The following is a 22,341-nucleotide window of genomic DNA, read 5'->3' as shown; positions in this document are numbered from 1 at the left end:
TGGGAAATGTACAGGGGGTGGTCTGTGGGTGCGGCAGGTGGGATGACCTCACCACCCTTCCTTGGTCTCTGTTCCCTCAGGTCTGGAGGCAGGAAGAGTGGGTCTAGAAGGAGTGTCTGAGGAGAGGGGGAGGGCCAGGGTCTGGGAGAGCAGAGACAGAGGATGAGGACAGAGCCAGGCACGGGAAAGGCCAGGAGGGGGTGCGAGCTGGGGTGCAGGGGGCTGGGGGGAGGCTGAGGAGGAGGAGGGGCTGTTTCCCACACTCTGCTAAGGAGAAGCTGGGACGGGGAGGCTGGGCCACTACTTCTGGGAGCTCTGGCTGTGATTTCTGGGAACCTAGGCCCAGGATAAAGAGTAGGCGTAGGGGGCTTCCCTGGTGGCGCAGTGGTTGAGAGTCCGCCTGCCGATGCAGGGGACACGGGTTTGTGCCCCGGTCCGGGAGGATCCCACATGCCGCGGAGTGGCTGGGCCCGTGAGCCATGGCCGCTGAGCCTGCGCGTCCGGAGCCTGTGCTCCGCAACGGGAGAGGCCACAACAGTGAGAGGCCCGCGTACCGCAAAAAAAAAAAAAAAAAAGAGTAGGTGTATACGTGCTCGTGAGCTGGGGAGCGGGGCTGGTCCAGGGCAGAAGCCAGACTTTGTGCCCATCAGCCAATTACGAAAAGGCAGACCCATCATGCCCCCTTTGGCTGAGGGTTGAGGGGAAAAGCTCAGCTCCTTCGGGCGGATACGGTTCCGGGGCCACAGCACACTACGCGGCTGCACAGCAGCTGGGTTTCAGCCTCCGGGGCCAGGTGTGCCCAGTACTAGGTGAAGAACCCAGGCTCTGTGAGTCCCGGCCCTGCCATGGACCCACCGTGGAAGAGGACAGCAGGGCGGGCAGCACCCACGGGTCCTCTGCTCGGGGGCCGCAGCCACCCAGAGGCCCACCCTTGTCCTCGCCAACGCCCCCAACGCCCCCAGCAGGGGAGGATAGTGCGAAGCGGGAGGCCTACGGAGGGCGGGGCGGGGCGGGGCGGGGCGGGGCGGGGCTGCCCCGGAAGAGGCGGGGCCCCGTCGCTCACCTGGAGAATGTGTTCCGGGCATAATGCATGATACTGTCAAAATCATAGGTCTCCCCCAGGGATTCCACCTCCTGGACCTCCATCTTCAGGAAGTTATACTCCTGCCCTGCGAAGACCAGGAAAAGGGTGTGGGGAGGTGGGAGCGGGCGGGTCTGTGCGGGATGCAGTGCTACCTTTTCAGGGTGGGGAACGGGGTCCTCCTCCCTGCACTTGAGAGGTGCCCCCCCTACCTGAGGGTCTGGGCAGCTGCCAAGGGAAGCCTGGGGGAGGGGCGGGTCTCTAGAAGAGTCTGTCCAGCAGGGCGGTGGGGGGTGGGGTTGAGGACTTGCTGGAGGGAAGGCTCAAGGGAAGATGGGAAGGAGGTACCCATTTCTAGAACCACAGGGAGATGAGAGCGGTGAAGAGTGGAGGAGGCCTGGGAAGAAAGGGAGGAAGCAGGAAAGGAGGGAAGAAAGAGAGCACAGTGAGGAGAAAGGAGAGAGGAAAAACCCCTTAGAAGACAGCATAGGCCAAGAGCGGGAGACTGGGGAAAAGTGAAGAGAAAGGCTGAGGCAGCATGGGGGATGGGCCCACCCCTTCCCACCCGCCACCCTAAAGGCCAGGGGGGTTCTGGCTGCTCCAGACAGCCCCTGTGTGCAGGACCTGGCCATGGCCTGGCCCCCCATCTGAAAACTGATCTGCAGTCCCTGAGCTGCTACTGACAGGAAGGAGATGCTGCAGGGGAAGGGTCTGGACCCCAGGCAGGGCTGTGACTACCCAGCTGGCTGGGACTATAATGCTGAGTTGACCAAAGGCGATGGCTTGAGGGAGCAGCTCCCACCCTGACCAGGAGCCCTGGAGGGGCAGGTAGAAGCGCGTACCTGGCTGGATGTTCTCGCGCACGATGGAGACGTGGCGGTCTCGGTCGGGCCGCGTGTGTTCGTGCCAGAAGCCGATGACATGACCCAGTTCATGGACCACGATGCCGAACTTGTCACAGTTCTTGCCGATGGAGATGGCCTGGGGGCCCCCACCACGGCGGCCCACGTAGGAGCAGCACCTGGAGGGCGGGGCCAGCTCAGGGGGGCGGTCCCGAGCTGGGGGAGTGCATCCACTCAGGGGTCGGGTGTGGCTGCCAGGGGGGCCAGGGAGCGGAGGGGTTGGGGAGGGACCCGAGTGCGGGATGCCCGGACTGTGTGCTGGGGTCTGAGCCACATCCGGGGCAGCTCCTGGGGAGATGCCCCATGGCGGGAGGGGACAGATGACGCAGGGCCGTGCCCAGATGGGACAGCTGCAGTGCTCGGGACAGAACATGGGTTGGGGTGATGGCCGAGGGTACAGTGCCCAGGGGCCCCTGCTCACCCGCAGGGTCGATAGGTGAACACAATATAGCTGTCCTCGTCTGTGCGCTCCAGGAAGGTGACACAGGTGTGCTTCTCCCAGTGCCTCATGGCCTGCCGGAAGACTGCCCTCTGGCTGCCTGCCAGGACCAGGGAGGCCAGGCTGTCACGGTTGTCCAGGTGGGCCCACTTCCACCCATTGCTAAAGAGTCAGCCGTTCATTGGACAGGCAGAAGGCACCACTCACGCCATCATGCACGATGGGGCTGTCCTGAGGCCAGGCCAGGGTGCAGGCTGCTCCCCACACGTCCGATATCATGCTCACCAGTGAAGTTTCCCCCGATGACAAAGGGGATGACCCCATCGGGCCACACACGCTCTGGTCTAGACGTTGCTGCCCTCCGGCTCCGGGACCTGCTTCTCCATCTCCCATGACTTTTCCTCTGCGGCTGCCCACTAGTGCTCTGACAGTTGAGGGTGGAAGAGTTTCCTGAAATTGAAAGAAGAAGGCATTTGGTAGCAAGGGAATGAAGAGCAAGAGGAAGCAAATTACAACCGATCCTCATTATCTAGGGATTCCGTATTTGCCCACTCAGTAAAAGTTCTTTGTAACCCCCAAATCAATACCTTCAGCTCTTTCATGGTCACTTGCTGTCATGCACAGAGCAGTGAAAAATTTAAGTCACCCAACAGGCATGATCCCAGCTGAGCCTGAACAAGGCGACAGGCTGCCTTCTTGTTTCAGCTTATACTGTAAATATCTTTTTCACGATCTATTTAGTGCAACATTTTTTGCATTTTGTGCTTTTTCTTGGTGAGTTTGCTGTTTAAAATGACCCTCCCCTTACCCCCCTGTAGTGCTGAAGGGCTGTCCAGTGTTCCCAAGTGCAAGAGGGCTGGGATGTACCTTATGGAGAAAATACCTGGGTTAGAGACGCTTTGTTCAGGCATGAGTTACAGTGCTGTTGGCCATGCGTTCAACGTTAATGAATCAATGCTATATTAATTAAGGTGTCTTTAAATAGAAACACACATAAGACTGGGTTACGTATTAATGAGTTGATGAAAATGTGACCAGAGGCTTGCAGGAACCTAACCCTCTATTTCTCCTAGGAGTAATGGCTCAGAATTTGCTAATTCAGTGTTCGCAGTGACTTTATGGAATAACTGTAAGGTTATTCTATAACTCTATTCATAAGTACCATGAACAGAGAGAACTGACTGTCAGTGAAAAAGACAACAGCGGTGTACTTGTTTCCCCAGACCTGCAGGGGACCTGAGACTAGGCAACAGTCCCATCTCAGCCAATCAACCTTCATATTTATGGAGCATACAGAGCTTGATGCCCTCTTTAAGTATTCCCAAGTACATGTTCTCATTTGACACAGTAGCTCTCTGGATGGACTGGGCAAGTGTCGCTATCTATGTTTGACAGATGAGGAAACTAAAGCCCAAGATTTGCGCAAAGTCAGATGGTGGGTTAGTGGCAAGTCCAAGTTATCCAATCTCCATTCTGCTTTCCTCTTGTCCCATGTCTACTAGTCCTCACTAAGGTCAAGTAAGCCTTGCTAGTTACCAGGCTACCAGGTCACCCTCCAATGCCAGCTGCTCTCTGGGGTAGTTTGACCTTTACTCCATGGCCTGCCCATGCCAGGATCCTCCCTCCTGCCAGATAGGACAACTGCCTGGCACCACCAGAGTGTGCCCAGAACAGGTCCCAGGTGAGAATCCCCCACCTGGGCAATGGGAGGGTTACCTGTGAGCAGGACCACGTTCCAGAGCGGTGAGAAGGCTGGACAGAACCCAGACAGCCCAGGCCCTCAACCCTCCCATTCCCCCACACATGCACAAGTGCCAGGCTCGTTGAGGTGGGGGGGGGGGTCCTTGGACCCACCCCTGACCCTGAAGAGCTTTGAGTCCAGCTGGGGAGAGAGACATATAAACACATCATTGCAGTGTGGTGCGACTTGTGAGATGCTAACCGTGTAAGCCCAGAGGAAAGAGCACAGCGAATGGTGGCATGGTCAGGACTCGGGGACGATCGGGGAAGATTTCACAAGAGAAGCTCTTGAGATGGGCTTTAAAGGATGCGTAGAGTCTTGCAAAATGGGAGCAGGAGAGGAAGCCAGGAGGGACTGAGATGTGCAGCGAAGAGCCTGGGATTTGGAGTGAGAAGGCTTGGGCTCCTGTCCCAGTTTTGCCACTGACTAGCTTTGGGACCTTGAGCATGTCACGTTCCCTCCGTGACTCTTAGTTTCTGTACAGATGGTCTCTGACTTAGGATGATTCTACTTACAACGTTTTGATAGTATGAAAGTGATAACACACTCAGTAGAAACCGTACTTCGAATTTTGAATTTCCTGGGCTAGTGAGAGGCAGTGTGATCCTCTCTTGAGATGCTGGGCAGTGGCAGTGAGCCGCAGCTCCCCGCCAGCTACACCATCACGACGGGCAACAGCCCATACGCTTACAACCATTCTGTACCCAGACCACCATTCTGTTTTTCGCTTTCGGGACAGTATTCAATAATTATGTGAGGGATTCATCATTTTATTATAAAATGGGCTTTTGTGTCAGAAGATTTTGCCCAACAGTAGGCTAGTGTAAGTGTTCTGAGCACCTTTAAGGTAGCCTGGGCTGAGCTATGGTGTTCAGTAGATTAGGTGTATTAAACGCATTTTTTTTTTTTTTTTGCAGTACATGGGCCTCTCACTGTTGTGGCCTCTTCCGTTGCGGAGCACAGGCTCCAGACGCGCAGGCCCAGCGGCCATGGCTCACGGGCCCAGCCTCTCCGCGGCATGTGGGATTTTCCCGGACCGGGGCACGAACCCGTGTCCCCTGCATCGGCAGGCAGACTCTCAACCACTGAGCCACCAGGGAAGCCCCCCCAAATGCATTTTTGACTTAAGATATTTTCAGCTTATGCTGGGTTTATCAGGATGTAACACCATCATAAGTTGAGGAAGATCTGTGTCTGTAAAGTGGGAGTTGTCCTGACCTACCTGTGAAGGTGTTTGGGGACGGTCAAGTTAGACCATGCTTTTGAAAGTACTTTGTAGACTGTAAGCAAAAAACAATGTGGGTGCTTAGCTTCTGGGTATGTCTACACTTGCCACTGCTCTGGGGAAGGGATAAAGATATCCCAAGGGAAGACAAGCCCTTATGCTGGGTTGAAGCTCATGGCCTCTGTCCTGGGAGGGCCTGGCTGGGAACAGGGAGGTTCCTTGTTTTTCCAATTCTGGAACCCATCTCTGGGACAGAGAGGGGCCAGCCCGTACTGGGTGTACCTGCAGCTTTGATGGAAGACCTGCTGGTTGCACGCTGTCTGAGATCCGCAGCCTGCTGCACCTGGAAGGCCCTCAAGTCCTCCTCATCAAGGGCAACGTCCCCAAGGAAGGCAGCTGGAGAGAGAAGAGGCCGGGGCGAGTCAGTCCCCCAACCCAGCACTGAAAGCCCAGCCCTGTGGGCACAGCCCCTGGCCCCAGCAACTGTAATCCTCAAGTGCCCTCTGACGAAGGGGAAGGGACATGGGGGCTTTGAGGATCTCTAGGGAGACTCATGATCATTTTTCAGTTGGAATCTCAGCAAAGCGGATGCCCACCCCCACCAGACTGTTAGCTACTGAAAGCCACAGTCGTGTCATTTATTCCAACATTCTTTAGCAAATGCTTAGTAAGCACCTACTGTGGGCCGGCGCTACTCCAGTGATTAGCAAGACAGAAGAGGTCCCTGCTCGCAGGAAACTGACCTTCAAAGAAACACAAGTAAACAAATACAGAGCTCGAGAATTCCAGGAAGGGATGGGTGCTACCAAGAAAATAAAAGGGGATGAGAGGACTGAGTGTCTACTTCGGGGGCCCATAACCTTAGCATTGTGCTGAGCATATGGAATTCACTTAACAAATGCCATTTCGATTACATTGAGGGGAGCGTATACTGAAGGGAGCCAGGACACCTGATGGGCTTGGAGGAAAAGGTTTAATAGTTCTCAAGTGATTCATATTCTGAGTCTCAGAGTCCCCTCTCTGGAGGAAGAAAGGCCTGGGGGAAAAGAACCCCCCTAACGGGACATTTTGACTTCTGGAGCTGCGGGGTGAGGTTTCCAGAGGGATGGGTTAAACAGTCTGTCTGCTTTTTGAGAAACAGAGGCCCTGGAGCTGAGCGCTTTGGAAGGAGCTCAGATGCAAGCTTCATGCTGGGCTGCTGTGGGGGAGGTGAGAGGCTGGGCTGGAGGTGGAGCAGAGAGCAGCCTCCCCCCAGCTCCACCCACAGTGACATCTGCTTCTCATCCCAAGAGCTACACAGGCCTGGTGGGCAGCGTTACACAAATTGTTTTAACCTTGAGGCCTTGCACACAGGTTTCTCCTCCCCAGATGGCCCATTGGGTGGACAGACAGACAGACACACACACACACACACAGACACACACACACACACACACACACACACAGTCCTACTCATCAACACAGAATCAGACACATGGGCCAGTGTTCCTCCAGACACACGGTGACATCCACAGCCATGCCATCAAAAACAGAGCTATAAAAGTCACAGAGACAACCCTGCACACACAAGCAGCACCCATACCACCCCTTCTGGTGGGAGGCACTCAATAACGTTTGTCCAAGTGAAGGATCACGTCGATATTCTTTGGGCTTGCAAACATGTGCCCCAGACACACACTCTTCTACAGATGTGACCTGGAGCTGGATGGGCAGAATGTGGGAGTGACTTTTTAGCAGTTATCTAGGCCAACTTTCCATTTTACAGATGTGGAAACTGAGGCCCAGAAGGGCAATGATTTAACTGAGACCATGTTGCTAGTCACTACAAAGGCTGGGTTTATAACTCACGCCTCCTGATTCCCAGTCCAGTGCTCACTGAACTGAAGTTCACCATCTTGCAGAACCCATATTCTAAATACTCACTCAGACACACACATCCACCCAAAACTACACACATCACAGACAGTCCTACAACACACATGCAGAAGCTCCACCACACACAAACCCAAGTGCAAGTTCCAAGCCCATTAAGCCAGTAAGAGTAGCAATAATGACACCTTATGTAAACGTCTGTTGAAATTTATGCGGTGCTTTCCAGTTGACAAAGTGCTTTCATATTAATGAATTCATTATTCCTGGCCCACCAGGGACATGCCCATTAAGCCAAGCTCCACCCATACACTTGCCTAGGAGTGTCCCATTACAAACTCTTGGAGAGATAAGATAGTGGCTAGATTCGAGCCCACCTCCCTGACTTGAGAGATCAAAACACTTGGATGTGAGTGGGGAAATGATTTGGCCAAGGTCACCAGCTGGTAGGTGGCCCAGAAGTTCTTCCTCCACACGAGAAAGATTCTCTTATTGAAAACATCACCCTTGGCGGCCTTGGCTCAGCAACTGATGGGACAGCAATACAAGGCGCTTCTCAGCTGACATGGAAGGGTGGCCTTAGCAAGGATATGGGATGGCAGGTACACCCCACGGAGGTGGTGGCGGGTCCTATGTGCCAGTGTTCATACGGGCATTCATGTCCCACGTGAATGCCCTCACACCTCTGCTCACTTTGCACCTTTGCACAGACGCTGCACCGCCAGGCTCACACAGCCACACCCGCAGACATCACCAAGTACACGTGTGGCTGGACATTTAGACTCATCTTCAGACATAGCTGCAAACAGCAAGGTCTTTGGAGTCAGACAGACCTGTCTTTGAATCCCAGCTTGACTACTTCTCACTGACAAGTCATATGAACTCTTCTAAACCTCAATTTTCTCCTATATAAAAAAGGACCAAATAAAACAATCTGTCTCCCAGGATTACTGCATGAAATAAGGCATGTAAATGAAGCATCTAGCACAAAGCCTGGAGCATAGTAAGAAGCCATGGAATGGCCACCGTTAATATCGCCCCAATAGTAGCCCTATAATATCAAGTTCAGCTCTCTACTTTCAAGGGCATAGCGTTTTCACCCACACTGGCCTCCTGGCTGAGTGAAGTCCCCAGGTGCTCAGAAGCAGAACCTTAAATTCCAAGTACAGAGGCCACAGAACTGTGTTGGCCTGGGGGACCAAGGCGGTGTGCAGGGCAGGGTGAGCGGAAGGCGGGACACGCTCTGGGCTAGCCTAGACGTGGAGCTCACTGCCAGCAGTGCCCTGTGGTGGGAATGTCATGACTGAAGAATGCGTGGGAACTGAGGGGGGAGGGGAGAGATGGGGGTTGGGCAGGAGAGCCTGATGGCCAGGAGCTGGGCCTGAAAGCCCTGTCCATTTGGGATGCCCTCCGGGGAAGCTAGGGAATCTGGATCCTGGAGAGTCCAGGATGCCCCTCCTTACCAGGAAGGAAGCCCTGGGTCAGGGTCAAGGTTAGGATAGTAGTTGTTTTCAACACAGGATCAAAAGTTTTTGTTTTGTTTTCCAGCTGTAAACCAGCCAGGAGTACTTATGGCTGCTCCATAGCCAGTCCCCCCCCCACCCCACCCCTGCCATACACACACACACACACACCCGACCCCCAGCAGGAGAGGAAAGAAGAGAGTAAGCATCGCACCCTTCAGGTCGGCCTCCTCACTGCAGTCTCCTCCCCCTTTAGGGGGAGGGAGAGGAGCCTGGCTGGTGCGACGGGAGCCCCAAAGCCATGTGTACCAGGCATACTACGCATGTCCCATTACACAGATGCAAGCTTCTTGCTGGGGGAGGACATGCGTAAGCTCCTGCAAGTGTTTGCGTGTACTTAATCACAGGTGTACATTTACACACAGGTGCACATTTGCACATGCACTTACATGTACTCAGGGGTACCAACGTGCACAGTTGAACAGACTTGCCCATAAAGCAGGGGCACACCCACAAATGTGCAAAAAACACACTCTTGACTACTTCCCTGTGCAAGCCCTAGTGTTTTCAAACACACAAAGAACTACACATGCATACCCCATTTCACAGGCTACACCCCCAGAAGGAGAAGGGCACCTTTAGAAATGGAGAGGGGAGGGGAGAGGAGAGAGAGAGAGATTAGCCGATTCCCCAGGCTATCCTCAGGAGGTAAGCTTCAGTGGCCTGAGGAGTGATACATTCTACTGCCTCCCCTCCCCCAATATCTTCTCCCAAAACCCCTGGAGAAACTAAAATTTTTGAGAGTTCCTTCTTCTGGGCGAGTCCCATCGGTCCTCCTCCATCTGGAGCCCAGGGAGATTGGGAAGACTTTTCCTGCTCCCTTGGGGCACCTAAAAGAGAAGGTGACTCATGGAGCAGGGGTATAGGTGGGTGGGTGACTCATTCAGCGTGTCTGGAGGGGGAATGTGGTCTGGCAAGAGAAGGAATTGTTTCTCAACCTCTGGAGCTGATAACCTACTCCTCTGAGGCTCCCTGAAGTCCAAACCTGGGCTACAAAGCCCCTGGGATGAGGATGCTGACAAGGGCTGGTGAGCTACTGGCCCACCTCACCTCCCCAAAGCAGACCTCTGAGCTGCCAGGTGAGGCTGAAGTAAGGTGTTTGCTGGCTCAGGAGAAGCCCTGTGGGCTTCTCTGCTGATGGGAGCAGCTGTGTCCCAATTCCTGCCTCTAAGGTCCCTCCCAGAGTCCTGAGTCATCTGGGGCAGCCAAATGGAACTGGGAATCTTAGGGAAGGATTCCCTTGATGGTTTGGCATCCCAACGTACAGGAAATCAGGGCTGACTCGCAATCTCCCTGGGAGAGAGAGAGGGCTTGGTGGAACCAGCTCTGAGCACACACAGGCCAGCCTGGCTTCCTGCCCATTGTTCTGGTCTTGCCCAGAAGATCCAGGCACCTCTCCAGGGTATCAAGGGTCTTAGTTTTGTCCTTACTGCAACAGTAAACCATCACTCTGATGGTAACAGCAAGAGGTGACCTCAAATGAAGAGGCCCCGCTCTCCTGAGAGATCACAGGTGAGCCAGGGAGTCAATGGGGCTTTCATTCTTGGTCCTCGACGTGATGGGAGGAGGAGAGGAAAAGGAGAGAGCTGGAGAGCATCAAGTGGGTAGAGGGAGCAGGAACAGCCAGGTGCATCCAAAGGAAGTAAAGCCAGACACGCCTGCCACTGCCACCTCCCGCATCTGGAGGGCAGGGCTCAGAGGGGGCAAGAGGTGAAGGCAGGAGAGGTTAACACAAACAGAGGAAAGAGCCTGGGGACCTGAGGCCTGAGGGTGTCGGTGTGGGGTCTTAGGAGTCAGGCCGGAGGGAGGCAGGGCTGCACCAGTCACACCCAGGAGGGAAGCCTGGTCTGACCCTGAATCTTGGCCTTGTCAGGCCCTCCTGGCCACCCTCAGGCCTGGCCCAGCTCCCCACGAGCCCCACGAGCCGGAGAACTTTCTCCAGAGTCTTCATTTGCAGTTCCAGCTCAGCGAGCCCCTCCCTTCCATGAAATCTGAGACTGGGGATATCCCTCCAATTTCCAACCCTAGTGAAATACATCAGATTGGCTTCCTACCTATTCTTTAAGACCTTGCCCAGCCCTCCTTCTCCACGAAGACCTCCCCAAACTTCCCAGCTTACTGTAATCACTGTTTCTCTGCCACCACCACCCAGGGCTGCAGAGGGGCAAGAGACTCCTTGAGCCTTTCGGGCTTTCCCTCCTTGGTTTGCGCAGTTGGTTATGTCCATGTGTGTCTTGTGCCCCTTTTGGACTGTAAGCTCCTTGAGGGCAGGGGGCATGACTTATAATTCTCTGTATCTCCCACAACATCAAGGCCAGGGCCTGGCACCTCTTAGGCATTTAGTAAATGTAGACCAGTTGAATGAATAAGTGACACCAGGATGGGGTTAGGGAGACACTCCCTTCTCCTGAAAACCAAGCCTATTCCCTCAGAAAAAAAATGGAGTCAGAGCACGAGGCACAGAAAACAGGGGGTAGGCCACTAACATTTATTTAGTGCTTACTGAGTGTTACGCTCTCATATGCATTTTATATATGTTCTCACGTTTAATCCTTACCACCAGCTCTACGGAGAATCGGGGAATCATATTATCAGTTCCATTTTACAGGTGAGAAAAGCAAAGTTCAGAGATGATAATTACCATTCCCAAGACACTACAGCTAATGAGTTATGGGTCCAGGATTGACAGCTAGGTCTGCCTGCCTCCAAAGCCCACACTCTGTCCACTTAGCCTCATGTCCACCCCAAGCCCAGCGAGAAAGACGGAGGCTAATGTCTGGTTTGCTCACAGCCCAGCAGGGGAGGAGGAGGAAGGGCTGAGGGACTGGCTTTTCCTCCTCGCACGGGAAGGACTCTTATTCCTCCAGTTTGCTCTGATCCATCACCCAAAGAGGGGTCCCCCGGGTCAGGACCAGGGCAACCTGCCCCCCAACACCTCATGCTCCACACAGGCACTTGTAGAACTCCAGGCACTGTGCCACTGCCCTGGCTCTGGCTATTTGGAGACAGTCTGAAGTCAGAGGCAGGAAGTCGAGGAAAGGTTCTGGTATCTTATGCCCTGTGTGTTCTCTTGTCCCAGGCAGCCTGTTCAGGGTCATCCGATCAGGCAAACGGCTGGAGTGCATGACCATCTGGTCACTCTGTGTGGCGGGGCGGCGGGGGGTGGGGGGGAATCCCTCTGGGCCCAGGAGGAGTGAAAGGGTTACACGGGGTCTTCATGGACAAAGAACACACACACACACACACACACACACACACACACACACACACTCACTCACTCACTCACTCACTCCAGGGCCCTGACCTGGGCTAATTAGCCTCCAGTGTCTGTGGGACAGAGAGGACTGATATACAGTATCTGAGTTCTCTGTTTTTCCCCTTTCGACCCCACTTGGCCTCAATAGGGTCCTCTGGCACACGGGCAGAAGTTAAGTCCCTGTCCTGGGCTGGCTTCTCTGACTTTGACAGCTGTCTCCGAGGTCAGAAACCTGCTGCCGCTGTGGGGATCATGGGATTCCCAGTGGGCATGATCTCAGAGGATCCCTTGAAAAACTTTCTTCTTCCACTTGCTGGGTGGGGGCCTCAGGAGACCTGCTCCTTGGAGATATAGGCCTCCCTGAACCCAGCGGGACAGACGTGCAGCCCCAGGGCAGCCTAGACAGACAGGCTGGAAAACACCAGTGTGCTGGAGCCCGGGATGGGGGAGAAGGGAAAAGTGCACACACACACACACACACACACACACAGAGGAGTTTGGCCGGAAAAGTTTCCAGTAGAAGGAAAAGCCTCCTTGGCAGCAGGTTTCTCCTGGGACCCGGGCAGGAATCCTCTGGGAGAGACCAGAGACAGCCACGGCAGCTCCCACCAACAGCAGCAAAACTTCAGTCCCTAAAAGTCCCCCAAACTTCCCCCTCCCTCTCTCCCTCTTTCTTTTGTTCCCCACTGCATTGCCAACCAGGCAGCTCCCGGCTTCCCACACCGGACTGTCCTCCCCCAACCCCGAACCCTCAGCAGCCCGCGCCTCCCTCCCAGCCCCGGCCCGCCCGCGCCCGGCCCAGGCGCCCCGGCACCGGCCGGTGGGGTGGGGGGCGCCTACCCGCCTTGCAGGGGTCTTTGTAGTTGAGGGGCTCCGCGTCGTCCTCCTCCCCCAGGTCATAGGTGTAGTCGGCTAAGTCGAGCTGCCGGCCCGGGCGCGCGAGCAGCAGCAGCCAGAGCAGCAGCGGCAGCGGCGGGCGGGCCACGCCGGGCATGCTGGCGGGCGCGGCGGCGGCGGACGCGGTGGCGGCGGCGGACGCGGTGGCGGCGGCGGCGGCGGCGGCGGCGGCGGCGGCGGGTCGCGCCCGGACGCGGGAGCGGACGAGAGGGGAAGCGGAGGACTGGCGGCGAGGGGAGGGCGCTCCCGGCCGCCCGCTCTCCCCCCGCGCTCTCCCTACCTCTTCCCCTTCCCTCTCCTCGCCCTCCCTCCTTCCTGTCTCCCGCCCCCTCTCCGGCCCGGCTTCTCCGCTCTCCCTTCCCTTCTTTCCGTCTCTTTCCTTCTCTCCCTCCCTCCCTCTCCCCCTCTTTAGGGAAATGAGCTCGCTGGAGGGCGGGTTTTCGCCTGGAGCTCGGCCCCCCTCGGGGCCGGGACCGTGCTCGGCCGGGCCGGGACGTGCGCCAGCCGGAGGCGGGGAGGGTGTAGAGCCGGCCGGCCGGGAGGGGGCTCGGGAGGCTCGGGGCGCGGGGCGGCGGGGCCGGGGAGGGGGCGCCGGGCGCCGGGCCCCGGGGTGTCCGGCCCGGCGCCCCTCCCGGGCCGCGGAACACGCCGTCGGGTCAATCGTGCCGCCTCCGCCTCGCTCCGTCCCCCGATTTTGGGCCGTGTTTCCCCGCCTGCGGCTCTCGCTCTCTGCCTTTCTCGGACCCTCGCGCTCTCCCATCTCGGTCCCTGTCCCTCTAGTTCTGTCCTTCTGTCTCTCGCCGTCTCCGTCTCGCTCCCTCCCTCGGGAGACGCCACTGGAGGGCGCCTGAAGCCCGTGGATTGCTCCCCAGTCCCCTCGCCTCATCACCCTGGGACCGGGGGAGAATGGGAAAGCCCGCTTGGCGTGCCCAAGGCCCTAGCCTTCCCCTGGCTGGCCCCCACCAAGAGCGGGACTGAGGCATGTGAGAGGATAGACGAGGTACACCCCTCGTTTTTCAATCAGGCTGCTTTATTCTTTGGTGTAGGAACCCCCTTGGGCCCTAGGAGCTGCTTCTCCTCTGCCCACCTCTCCCCACAGCTCCCATTTCTCCAGGACCAGTCCCAGTGGTATTGGCAGGAGCGGCTTCCTGCCTGTCTGCTCAAAACCCTTTGCTCCTGGAGCTTTGCTGTCCCTTTGGGGTTTGCTGAGGCCCTGCAAAGCAAAGGAACAATGTTTATTATGTGAGGGAGAGGGACGTGGGGTGGTGGTGCCTGTGAACCTTCCCTCCCCTGAGCTCTGTAGGTGACCCCGCCTCCGTGGTTCCCCCAGTGCCTGGTCCGCTGACATGACCATCCTGGGCCACTGTTGCTCCAGCGCCCTGGAGGAGGTCACACCTGCTCACCTGATGGGTCCTAGATGTAGTAGAGGGGCACCTCACCACACAGGGTGCTCACGGTGTTGCCCAGGAAGGCCAGGTCCCCGGAGGATGCCAAGCCGGTGTCACGGCCCTCCTCCTGGCCCAGCTTAGAGGTAGGTACTGAGGGCTCGGCCTGGAAAGAGCACTTGATTTGGAGGCTGGGAACTGAGTTTCTGTCTCACCTGCGGCCCTTATTGTGGGACCTCAGGTGTGTCAGGCAATCTTTCTGAGTAAAGAAGGGGCTGTGCTGGAGTCAGAAGCCCCCAGGGGGTGTGTGGGCTCAGCTGAGGCCAGCAGCTGGCCTGTGGGGTGGGGATGGTAAATGGGTAGGAAAGGTTTGGTGCAGGGGAATCCCAGGAGGGCATTCACCTGTCAGTCCACGAGGAGCAGCGCTTTACAGGTGACAAAGAACCATCATCTTCAATGCTCCTCATAGCAGCCCTGGGAGGGAGACAGCCCGCTCTTACCCACACACCCACCTGGAAGTTCTGGAATTTTCTAGTGAGAGCCTCAAGACTTGGGATGCTCTGCGGATCCATCTTCATGACGTAGCAGCAGGTTCCCGGGGCTGGCTTGTAGGCAATCAGGAGCTGGGCACAGGAACCCCAGAGTTGGTTCGGGAAGGCGCTGCCTAGCTCGCTCCTAACTCTGGTCCTTGGCCATCTCCCTCTAGGTTGGGGACGGGAGGGAGTCATACTGGAATCTAGGGCTCAGGCAAAAGTGCTGGGCGGGGGGGAGAGGTGGACATGTGTGAGTCCACAGCTGGATAGGTCTAGCACGGTCTAGCCCTAGGGTCAAGAGGTCCAGGCACACCCACCCTCTGGTAGTCATACACCACGATGCCATTGGAGCCAACGGAGAAGGTGGCAGTGGTTCCCACACGCTCACTCAGGGCCAGGCGTTGCTGGGCTTCCGGCCCCGCGAAGCTCATCTCTAGGACCTAGGGGAGGGCATAGTGCTGCCTGGCATTCCTCTTTCCCCACTCATCATGCCCACCCTCAGTCCTCTATACTCAAATGCAATTTTTTCTTCCCTGGGAGCTCAGAGAGGCCGAGTGGAATCAGGTGCTGGAGGGAACAGGTCATCCCACCATGGGGCAGGGGCCTGGTGAAAAAGCCCAGGCCAGGTTTGCCACCCTGTTCCCACCTCTGTCCTTCCCTGAGGTGCCACTTGCCTCCTCCCCTCATTCCCCTTGGGCAATTTGCTATCTGCCCACCCCATCCCAGGGCCTTTGTCTGGCCTGCCCTGTACCCACTGCCCACCCCATTCCAGGCCTGCTCACCATCTCAGTATGTTTCTGGCTCATGTGAAGACCCATGAGCAGGGCCCCTACAATCACCACGACAACAAGGACCACCACCACGACCATGATGAGAAGGCGTTTGATGCTCGCAGGACAGCAGGGGATTTGGAACCGGCCCCCAGGGACTGCTGAGTAGTCCTGACATGGTGGGGGCAGGGAGGGAGACAGGTGTGAGGTCATGAGGATGCCCTTTCTTCTCCCTGCACAGCCAGGACACCTTCCCACACTCTCCCGAGGCTGAACAACCAATGCTATGGACATGCAGAGAAGGGCTGAGGAGATCGGAGAAGGCTTCCTGGAGGAGGGGGCCTGGATTCCAACAAACCCATAGATGCTTAGAAGTGAGGTCTGGCTTGGAGAGACCCAAGAGAGACTGTTTCACCAGTCTCATCTGCTGTTTCCTCCAGACCTCTGGCATCCCAACCATGCCTAGTCCCTCTCTGTCCTGCCTCACCCCGCCCCCCAATCCATGCCTTTATGCATACTATCCCTTCTTCCTGCAATGCCTTCGTTCTTCTCAAGCTGGTGAGCTCCAACTAGTTCCTCTGGAGCCAGCTCAAATGTTGTTTTCTCTGCGAAGCTTCCTGTGATCTCCCGAGTAGTGGCTCCTTACCCAGTGCTCTCTACAGCCCTTTCCACTGACCCCTGTGGTGGCTCACGGCCCCTCATATGGGAATTAGTGGCTGACAAGTCTATCTCTCCAAGAGTCTCTGTCTTAGTGGTTGGTGTCCTTATCTTGATTTAGCACAGTCCTAAGTTAGTTGAGTGAATGAATCTGGATGAGGAAACAGGCCCAGAGGTTGGAGGAGGTAGGGCCCACCACACACAGATACACTCCCGCATACACGCGCACACACACGATCAAACTCACCGGCGGGCTCTCCATCAAGACCTCTTTGCTGCCCACATCCATCTCGCGGTAGACACCTTCCCCTCCTCATCTCCAAGTGTGACTAGGGTCTTATATGTGCCAGGAGAGAGAGGGGACAGAGGTGAAAGACCCAGCCCCTGTCTGCCAGCCAAGCCCTCCGCTTTGAAGCCTGTTTGTTCCTGGTCCTCCAGAGCCGAGGCCCCGATAAGCTAGCTGCAAGAGTGCCTAAGGGCCATTGGCGCTGGCACATGAGTCCTCTTGGCCCCAGCAAGAGCAGAGCTGGGTAAGGTGAGCAAACCTGCCCTTGGGCAATCTACACCTCTCACCGCGGGTGTCTTGCTGGCGTGCCCGCCATTCTTGCCGGCACCTGCCCCTGCAGTCCTTTGGCTTTTCCTGTTCTTCTGCCAGGCTGAACCTCTTAGGCAACCAAGGGTCTGACCCAATGGGTCCACCACATTTCCCAACAGAACTTCCCCCAAGCATAGGGCTGAGCTCCAGGAAGGGGAGCCCCTGTGGACCCGCAGGGACAGTACTAAAGGCACGGGGTGCTTTGGCATCAGTGTGGGCGTTCATAAATGGTTCGTAAATTCTCTGAGAACATCCGATTTTCACTTCAAGTATCTGCCTCACCTCCTCCCACACATTTCGTACCTAACCTCAGACATGCCCCCAGTCATTCTTGCCCAGATTCTGAACACTGTCCCCTCTGGTTATAAATGCTTACTAACACACAGTTTTTCTTTCTTTGGCATAGGCTTGTTCGTAAGCTGAAGGCTTTTTTTTTTTTTTTCTAACCTGCTTTTACTTTTATTTGCATTTATTTTATGCTGAATTTATTTCCAAGCCATATGTTTTTGTTTCTTCAGTTTCTTCTGGGACAGCTTTCTCTTCTGTGCAACCTCCTCTTCGGGTTTAGGAACAATCTGCTCTATTTTTTAGGGAGGATCATCTCCATGTGGCGGGGGGAGTCCTACAGGGGTTAATCCAACCGTGAGCTCTGTGAAGTTCTGTGCTGCATCGTGGAGGCTTGTTCACCTGCATGCACTTGATGACCAGAGAATCCACATCTAAACCCTTCAGTTCAGCATCACTCTCTGCATTTTGAAGCATGTGCAGCACAATTCCGTACTCTTTTTGAACCGCCGACCCTATGTCCAGCCCCCAAATTGTAACAAGGTGTGTTTGGCCTGAGCACCCCTACCAGCTCCACAGTTGTAACGAGGGAACAGCGCACATTGCTTCTGCAAAGTGACATCATTCAAATACTTGGTGGCTTTTTGGATATGCATACCTTCGACAGCCTGAGCAGTTTCATAGATGTTCCTAAAATGAACACGAAGATTTGAACTTCTGGATTTGCATGATTCTGTGGGGTTTCCTGTATCAAGTGAATAGCAAACCATTTTCAGAGATCAAGCTGGAGGCTTATGATAGCAGTTCCATGCCTGACACTTAGAACCAGACAACCTTGCACAGGGCTGGGGGTGGTGACGGACGGGGTCCCCATCTCCTCGTCCCTGAATCAGCCCACCTGCCTGGTGCTGATTCGCACCCTACCCTCTCGACACTCTTCTTTTTATGTCCTCTGATCCTATATTTGCCCTGAGAATGCTACTCACCCATATATGAACCACTTTCTGGATCTTCTTCTCCTCTCTACCTTTTTCCTGCTCTTTGCCCGAAGCCATCTCTGTTGTTTTGTTGTACTAAACCACGTCGACTAATGGCTGCATCCTTTCTCTTGGGCTCCCTCCACTTGCTGGGCCAGGTGGTCCCTAGAGCGCCTCCACCTCTAAACTTTCAGGCCAGTGTTAAGTCAGAGCCCCACACCTCGCTCCACTCTTGGCCTCACCCCCTGTCCTCCTTGTAAGTGAACTCCAACACTTCACCCCAATTCCTGCCCCTTGCTGGGGCCCCCTCGCACCTTGGCCCTGCCCTTCAGTCATGAGCTGGCCCCCAACTCTCCAGCCCTTGCAGGCTCCCGTGTCCCCACAAGGACCCCCTCTCCAGCTGGAGAGCCTTCAGCCTCCAGGTTGCACAATGGCATGGCATCTGAGCTGAGAGCCCCGGGAAGCTCAGAGAAGGAGAGAGGGACAGAAGTGTTTGTTTCCCCCCCCCCACTCACCCCCCAGCTGCCACTTTAAATATTTGCCTAAGCCTCTAACAGCAAGTGTCCTAGGAGGAGTGAAAGAGGGGGAGGGGGCTCCAGGGAGAAAGGGGGAAGAAGCATCCTCCTCTCAACTGTGTGCAGCTTCAGCTGCGTGCAGGTGCCAGATGCAGAGGAGACAGCCTGCCTGCAGGGCCCACCCCTGCCCGCCCAGGCCCCCACTCCCGCCCCCCGGTTGTCCTGGCAACACTGGAACTGATTGGCTGACTCACGAATACTGGACCTGAGCCAGGTGGGCAGCGGGCCAACGGGAGAACCAAGGAGAAGGGCAAGCATCTCGGGGGTCCCTGTGGGCATCTGGGGCAGGGGGCACATAGTCCAGCTGTGGGGCTTGTTCTGAGCAGGTGCTGGGCTTAGGGCTTGCCATCATCTCTGGCTGCTGGGAAAGGGATCTCTTTCTTGGAAAGAAGCCTCGGCTCTCTTGGGTCCTCAGTCTCCCCTGCAGGCTGCCCTTAGACTGTGGTTCTTACAACTTTGTTTTTTTCTTTCTTTCTTCTTTCTTTTTTAACTTGTTTTTGCCTATTTGGAGGTTGGGGAAGGAAGGGTGAGCTCAAGTTTCATAAGGGAAGTTCAGATGCTGGCACTGACCTGGTAGAGGTTTCTTGTCTTCCTTCTCAGGAACGGGGGCAGGACCTTCCGCTGGGCATGCATGGCTGTCACCTCGTCTCCCACACCAGCCCTCTGCTGCAGGTTTTTCACATTTTTGGCCTTTACTTAGGCCATTTCTCCTTCCTGGAAAACGCACCTTCAATGCTTCTTTACTTCTCTGAATACCACCCACCCTAAAAGCCCAGGCAAGAACCAATGACACCCCATCTGTGCTCACCACCCCAGCCTACGGCGCCCCCTCCCTCCTCCAAGATCGCCTAGCCTTCCTGATGCACTTTCATCTGCCACTTAGCAGGCACTGCTGTCCCCATCAGCTACATGGGTGTTTTTGGTTGCCTTTCTTCCCAAAAAGCCTGCCGGCCCTGGGACCAGCCCTGAGACTGTGCTTCCCTGAGGCTTCCCTCCGGGCAAGGAGCATGCACGCAGCCAACATGTAATTCTATTCAATGATAATAAGACTGTCACCAAACATGAGGGGGCTCCTGGTGAGGGGTCAGTAGTTTATTCCTTCAGTATGTCCTCAATGCTTCACTGGCCAGCTCAGCTCTGGGACTTTGAATAAGTCATTCTGCTTTTCTTGACTTTAGTGTGTTCATCTGCAAAATGGGTCTAATACAGCCTGTCCTGTCCCCCTCTCCAAGCTGTTGTGAGGATCCAATGACGTCACGATGTGAAAGTCCAATCTTCATGACTATCATCATCTACTTCACCACCAGGGCACCTCTTCTCAGTAGCTAAGAATAGGACCCAGACGGAGACTTCCCTGGTGGTCCAGTGGTTAAGAATCTGCCTTCCAATGCAGGGGACACAGGTTCGATCCCTGGTTGGGGAACTAAGATCCCACATGCCGGGCCTGCGTGCCGCAACTACTGAGCCCATGCACTCTGGAGCCCTCATGCCATAACTAGAGAGAAGCCCTCGCGCTGCACTGAAGAGCCCGCGCATCACAAGGAAAGATTCCTTCCTAACAAAAGATTCCGTATGCCACAACGAAGATCCCGCATGCCGCAACTAAGACCCGACAAAGCCAAATAAATAAACAGTTGTTTTAAATGGTCAGAAATTGGAAGCAAAATTTGTGGAGCTTCAGGGCTGGAGAGTATTCTTTAAAAAAAAGAAAAAGAAAAAAAAGATAGGACCAGGGACTTCCCTGGTGGTCCAGTGGTGAAGAATCCACCTTTCAATACAGGGGACACGGGTTCAATCCCTGGTCAGGGAATTAAGATCCCACATGCCACGGGGCAACTAAGCCTGTGCCACAACTACTGAGCTCGTGCGCCTCAACTAGAGACCCCATGTGCCGCAAACTACAGAGCCCACGCGCTCTGGAACTGGCACACCACAACTACAGAGCCCACGAGCCCTGGAGCCTGTGTGCCACACTAGAGAAGAGAAAACCTGCACGCCACAACTAGAGAGAAGCCCGCGCGCTGCAACGAAAGATCCCGCATGCCTCAACGACGATCCCATGTGCCGCAACTAAGACCCAACGCAGCCAAAAATATAAATAAATAAATAATAAATCTTAAAAAAAAACAGAGAGAAAAGAATAGGAACCAGACTCCCCCTTTCTGTCTGTCTCTGAGTTAAACCTCTCTGAGAACGTGGGGATGGAGAGCCCCATGGCAGCCACTCCTGTTTGTGCCTCCCCTTTTCCTTCTTCCAGCCCCTCAGCCGCAGGGGATGAACAAGATTCACTCTGCCCTTTGTGTGCTGGGCAGAGCCGTGCCAGGGACGGGGGGGGGGGGGGGGGCGGGGATGGTTGCCCAGCTGCCCCAGCCACTCTCCCCACCCCCACTGCTTTTCTTCCCACAAGCTGGCATGGGGAGGGCAGCACGGGCAGCTGGATGGGCCGTAGCAAGTGAGCATCCAAGGTCAGGGGCATCCCTGGCTGGGAGAACATGGACTTAAGCTCAGACCAGAGAATCCCCTGCCAGCAGAAGCTGGGGACAGCTGGGGAAGCATCTTATACCTAGTGATCTCGGTTTCCTGGACTGATAGAAAGAGCACTGGACTGGCAGCCCAGCCAACTGACTGTACCTGTGAGGTCTTGGGACAATCAAACACCCCCTCCACACCCCTGGGAACTAACGTAGTATAGAACAGCAGTTCTCAAACTTTTTGGCTGCAGGACCCCTTAAAAAAAGTAGCGAGGACCCCAAAGTGCTTTTGTTTATGTGGGTTATACCTATCGATATTTACCACGTTGATATTTACTGAGAAATTTTTAAATATGAATTAATTTAATTTAATTAAAATTTACTTTAATTAAAATAGCAATAATAAACCCATTCTATGTTATAACATACATAACATAAATTTTTTAATGAGATTAACTATTTTACAAAGCAAAAATATGAGGGAGCAGAGTGTCATTGTTTTACATTTTTGGAAATTTCTTTAATTTTGTTAATTCAGTTTAACAGAAGATACCTCTGGAAAATTCCAGGGTACTTCTATTAAGAGCATGAAAGTGAAAAGGGCAAATAATGTCTTAACATTGTTAGGAAAACTAACAATGTTTTGACCTCAAAGACTCCCTGGAAGGTTCTCAAGGGCCTCTGGGCTCCCTGGACCAGACTTTGAAAACCCCTGGTGTAGAAGAACGGCTGTGGACTTTGGAGTTGGGCAGAGTGGATTTAAATCCCTGCTCTGTCACTTTCTTCTTCGGGTACTACGGGCCTCACTTTTCTTATCTGTAGAAGGGGATGAATATCAAAGACCTCAGAAGGTTGAGGCGATTAAGTAAGTAGAGTACACAACACGTAGTAGATGTGATCTCAAGCTTGGCTGCTTTCCCCTTGATGTGGGCTTCAGTTTCCTCGTTTGTTAAACAAAGGGCTGGACTGGAAATGTCCAAGGCCGTTTCCAGCTCCAACAGGCTGTGAGGTTATTTAGTTATTTAGTGAGGAATGTTCTGGAATTCCACACATTCCCATTCCAACTCCAGTGATATTTCCCCTTTCAGCTCCCACAGACACAAAGGCACATTCTGTTTACTAGCCTGTGGAGACGTGAACACAGATACACACATGTCACT

The 22,341-nt window shown here is 54.9% G+C and overlaps 2 protein-coding genes across 3 annotated transcripts in view; both read right to left on the bottom strand.

Moving 5' to 3' along the window:
- BMP1 (bone morphogenetic protein 1) overlaps positions 1-13,064 on the bottom strand; it is a 40,608-nt gene extending 27,544 nt beyond the window's left edge. The window contains exons 1-6 of one of the 2 annotated variants that reach the window (XM_082615696.1): positions 12,877-13,064; positions 5,671-5,784; positions 2,708-2,872; positions 2,405-2,522; positions 1,924-2,102; positions 1,064-1,169 (exon numbers count right to left, since the gene is read on the bottom strand). In XM_082615696.1, coding sequence (XP_082471822.1) covers positions 1,064-1,169; positions 1,924-2,102; positions 2,405-2,522; positions 2,708-2,872; positions 5,671-5,784; positions 12,877-13,030 — 836 coding nt within the window. In that variant the 5' untranslated portion in view covers positions 13,031-13,064. The remainder of the gene's footprint in view (positions 1-1,063; positions 1,170-1,923; positions 2,103-2,404; positions 2,523-2,707; positions 2,873-5,670; positions 5,785-12,876) is intronic. The other variant, XM_082615697.1, reaches the window with a different exon arrangement.
- Positions 13,065-13,945: 881 nt separating this feature from the next.
- On the bottom strand, positions 13,946-16,655 carry SFTPC (surfactant protein C). The gene is made up of 6 exons (XM_082620733.1): positions 16,526-16,655; positions 15,634-15,792; positions 15,169-15,291; positions 14,831-14,941; positions 14,337-14,484; positions 13,946-14,146 (listed from the first exon to the last, which is right to left on the bottom strand). Exons 1-5 carry the CDS (start codon positions 16,565-16,567, stop codon positions 14,347-14,349), a joined length of 573 nt encoding a protein of 190 aa, XP_082476859.1. The 5' UTR covers positions 16,568-16,655; the 3' UTR covers positions 13,946-14,146; positions 14,337-14,346.
- Positions 16,656-22,341: the final 5,686 nt, after the last annotated feature.

The sequence above is a fragment of the Mesoplodon mirus genome (assembly GCF_964341445.2).
Source record: "Mesoplodon mirus genome assembly, chromosome: 1".
Taxonomy (NCBI): Eukaryota; Metazoa; Chordata; class Mammalia; order Artiodactyla; family Ziphiidae; genus Mesoplodon; species Mesoplodon mirus.
Note: the sequence above shows the minus strand (reverse complement) of the source record. Positions and strands in the feature narration are given on the sequence as shown.

Excerpts from the sequence above, each read along its gene's own strand:
- SFTPC (XM_082620733.1), bottom strand. The coding sequence starts at position 16,567 with ATGGATGTGGGCAGCAAAGAGGTCTTGATGGAGAGCCCGCCG. Across the intron at positions 15,292-15,633 it reads GCCAGAAACATACTGAGATG|GTCCTAGAGATGAGCTTCGC; the intron begins GTGAGCAGGCCT and ends GCCCTCCCCTAG. Across the intron at positions 14,485-14,830 it reads GAAAATTCCAGAACTTCCAG|GCCGAGCCCTCAGTACCTAC; the intron begins GTGGGTGTGTGG and ends TGCTCTTTCCAG.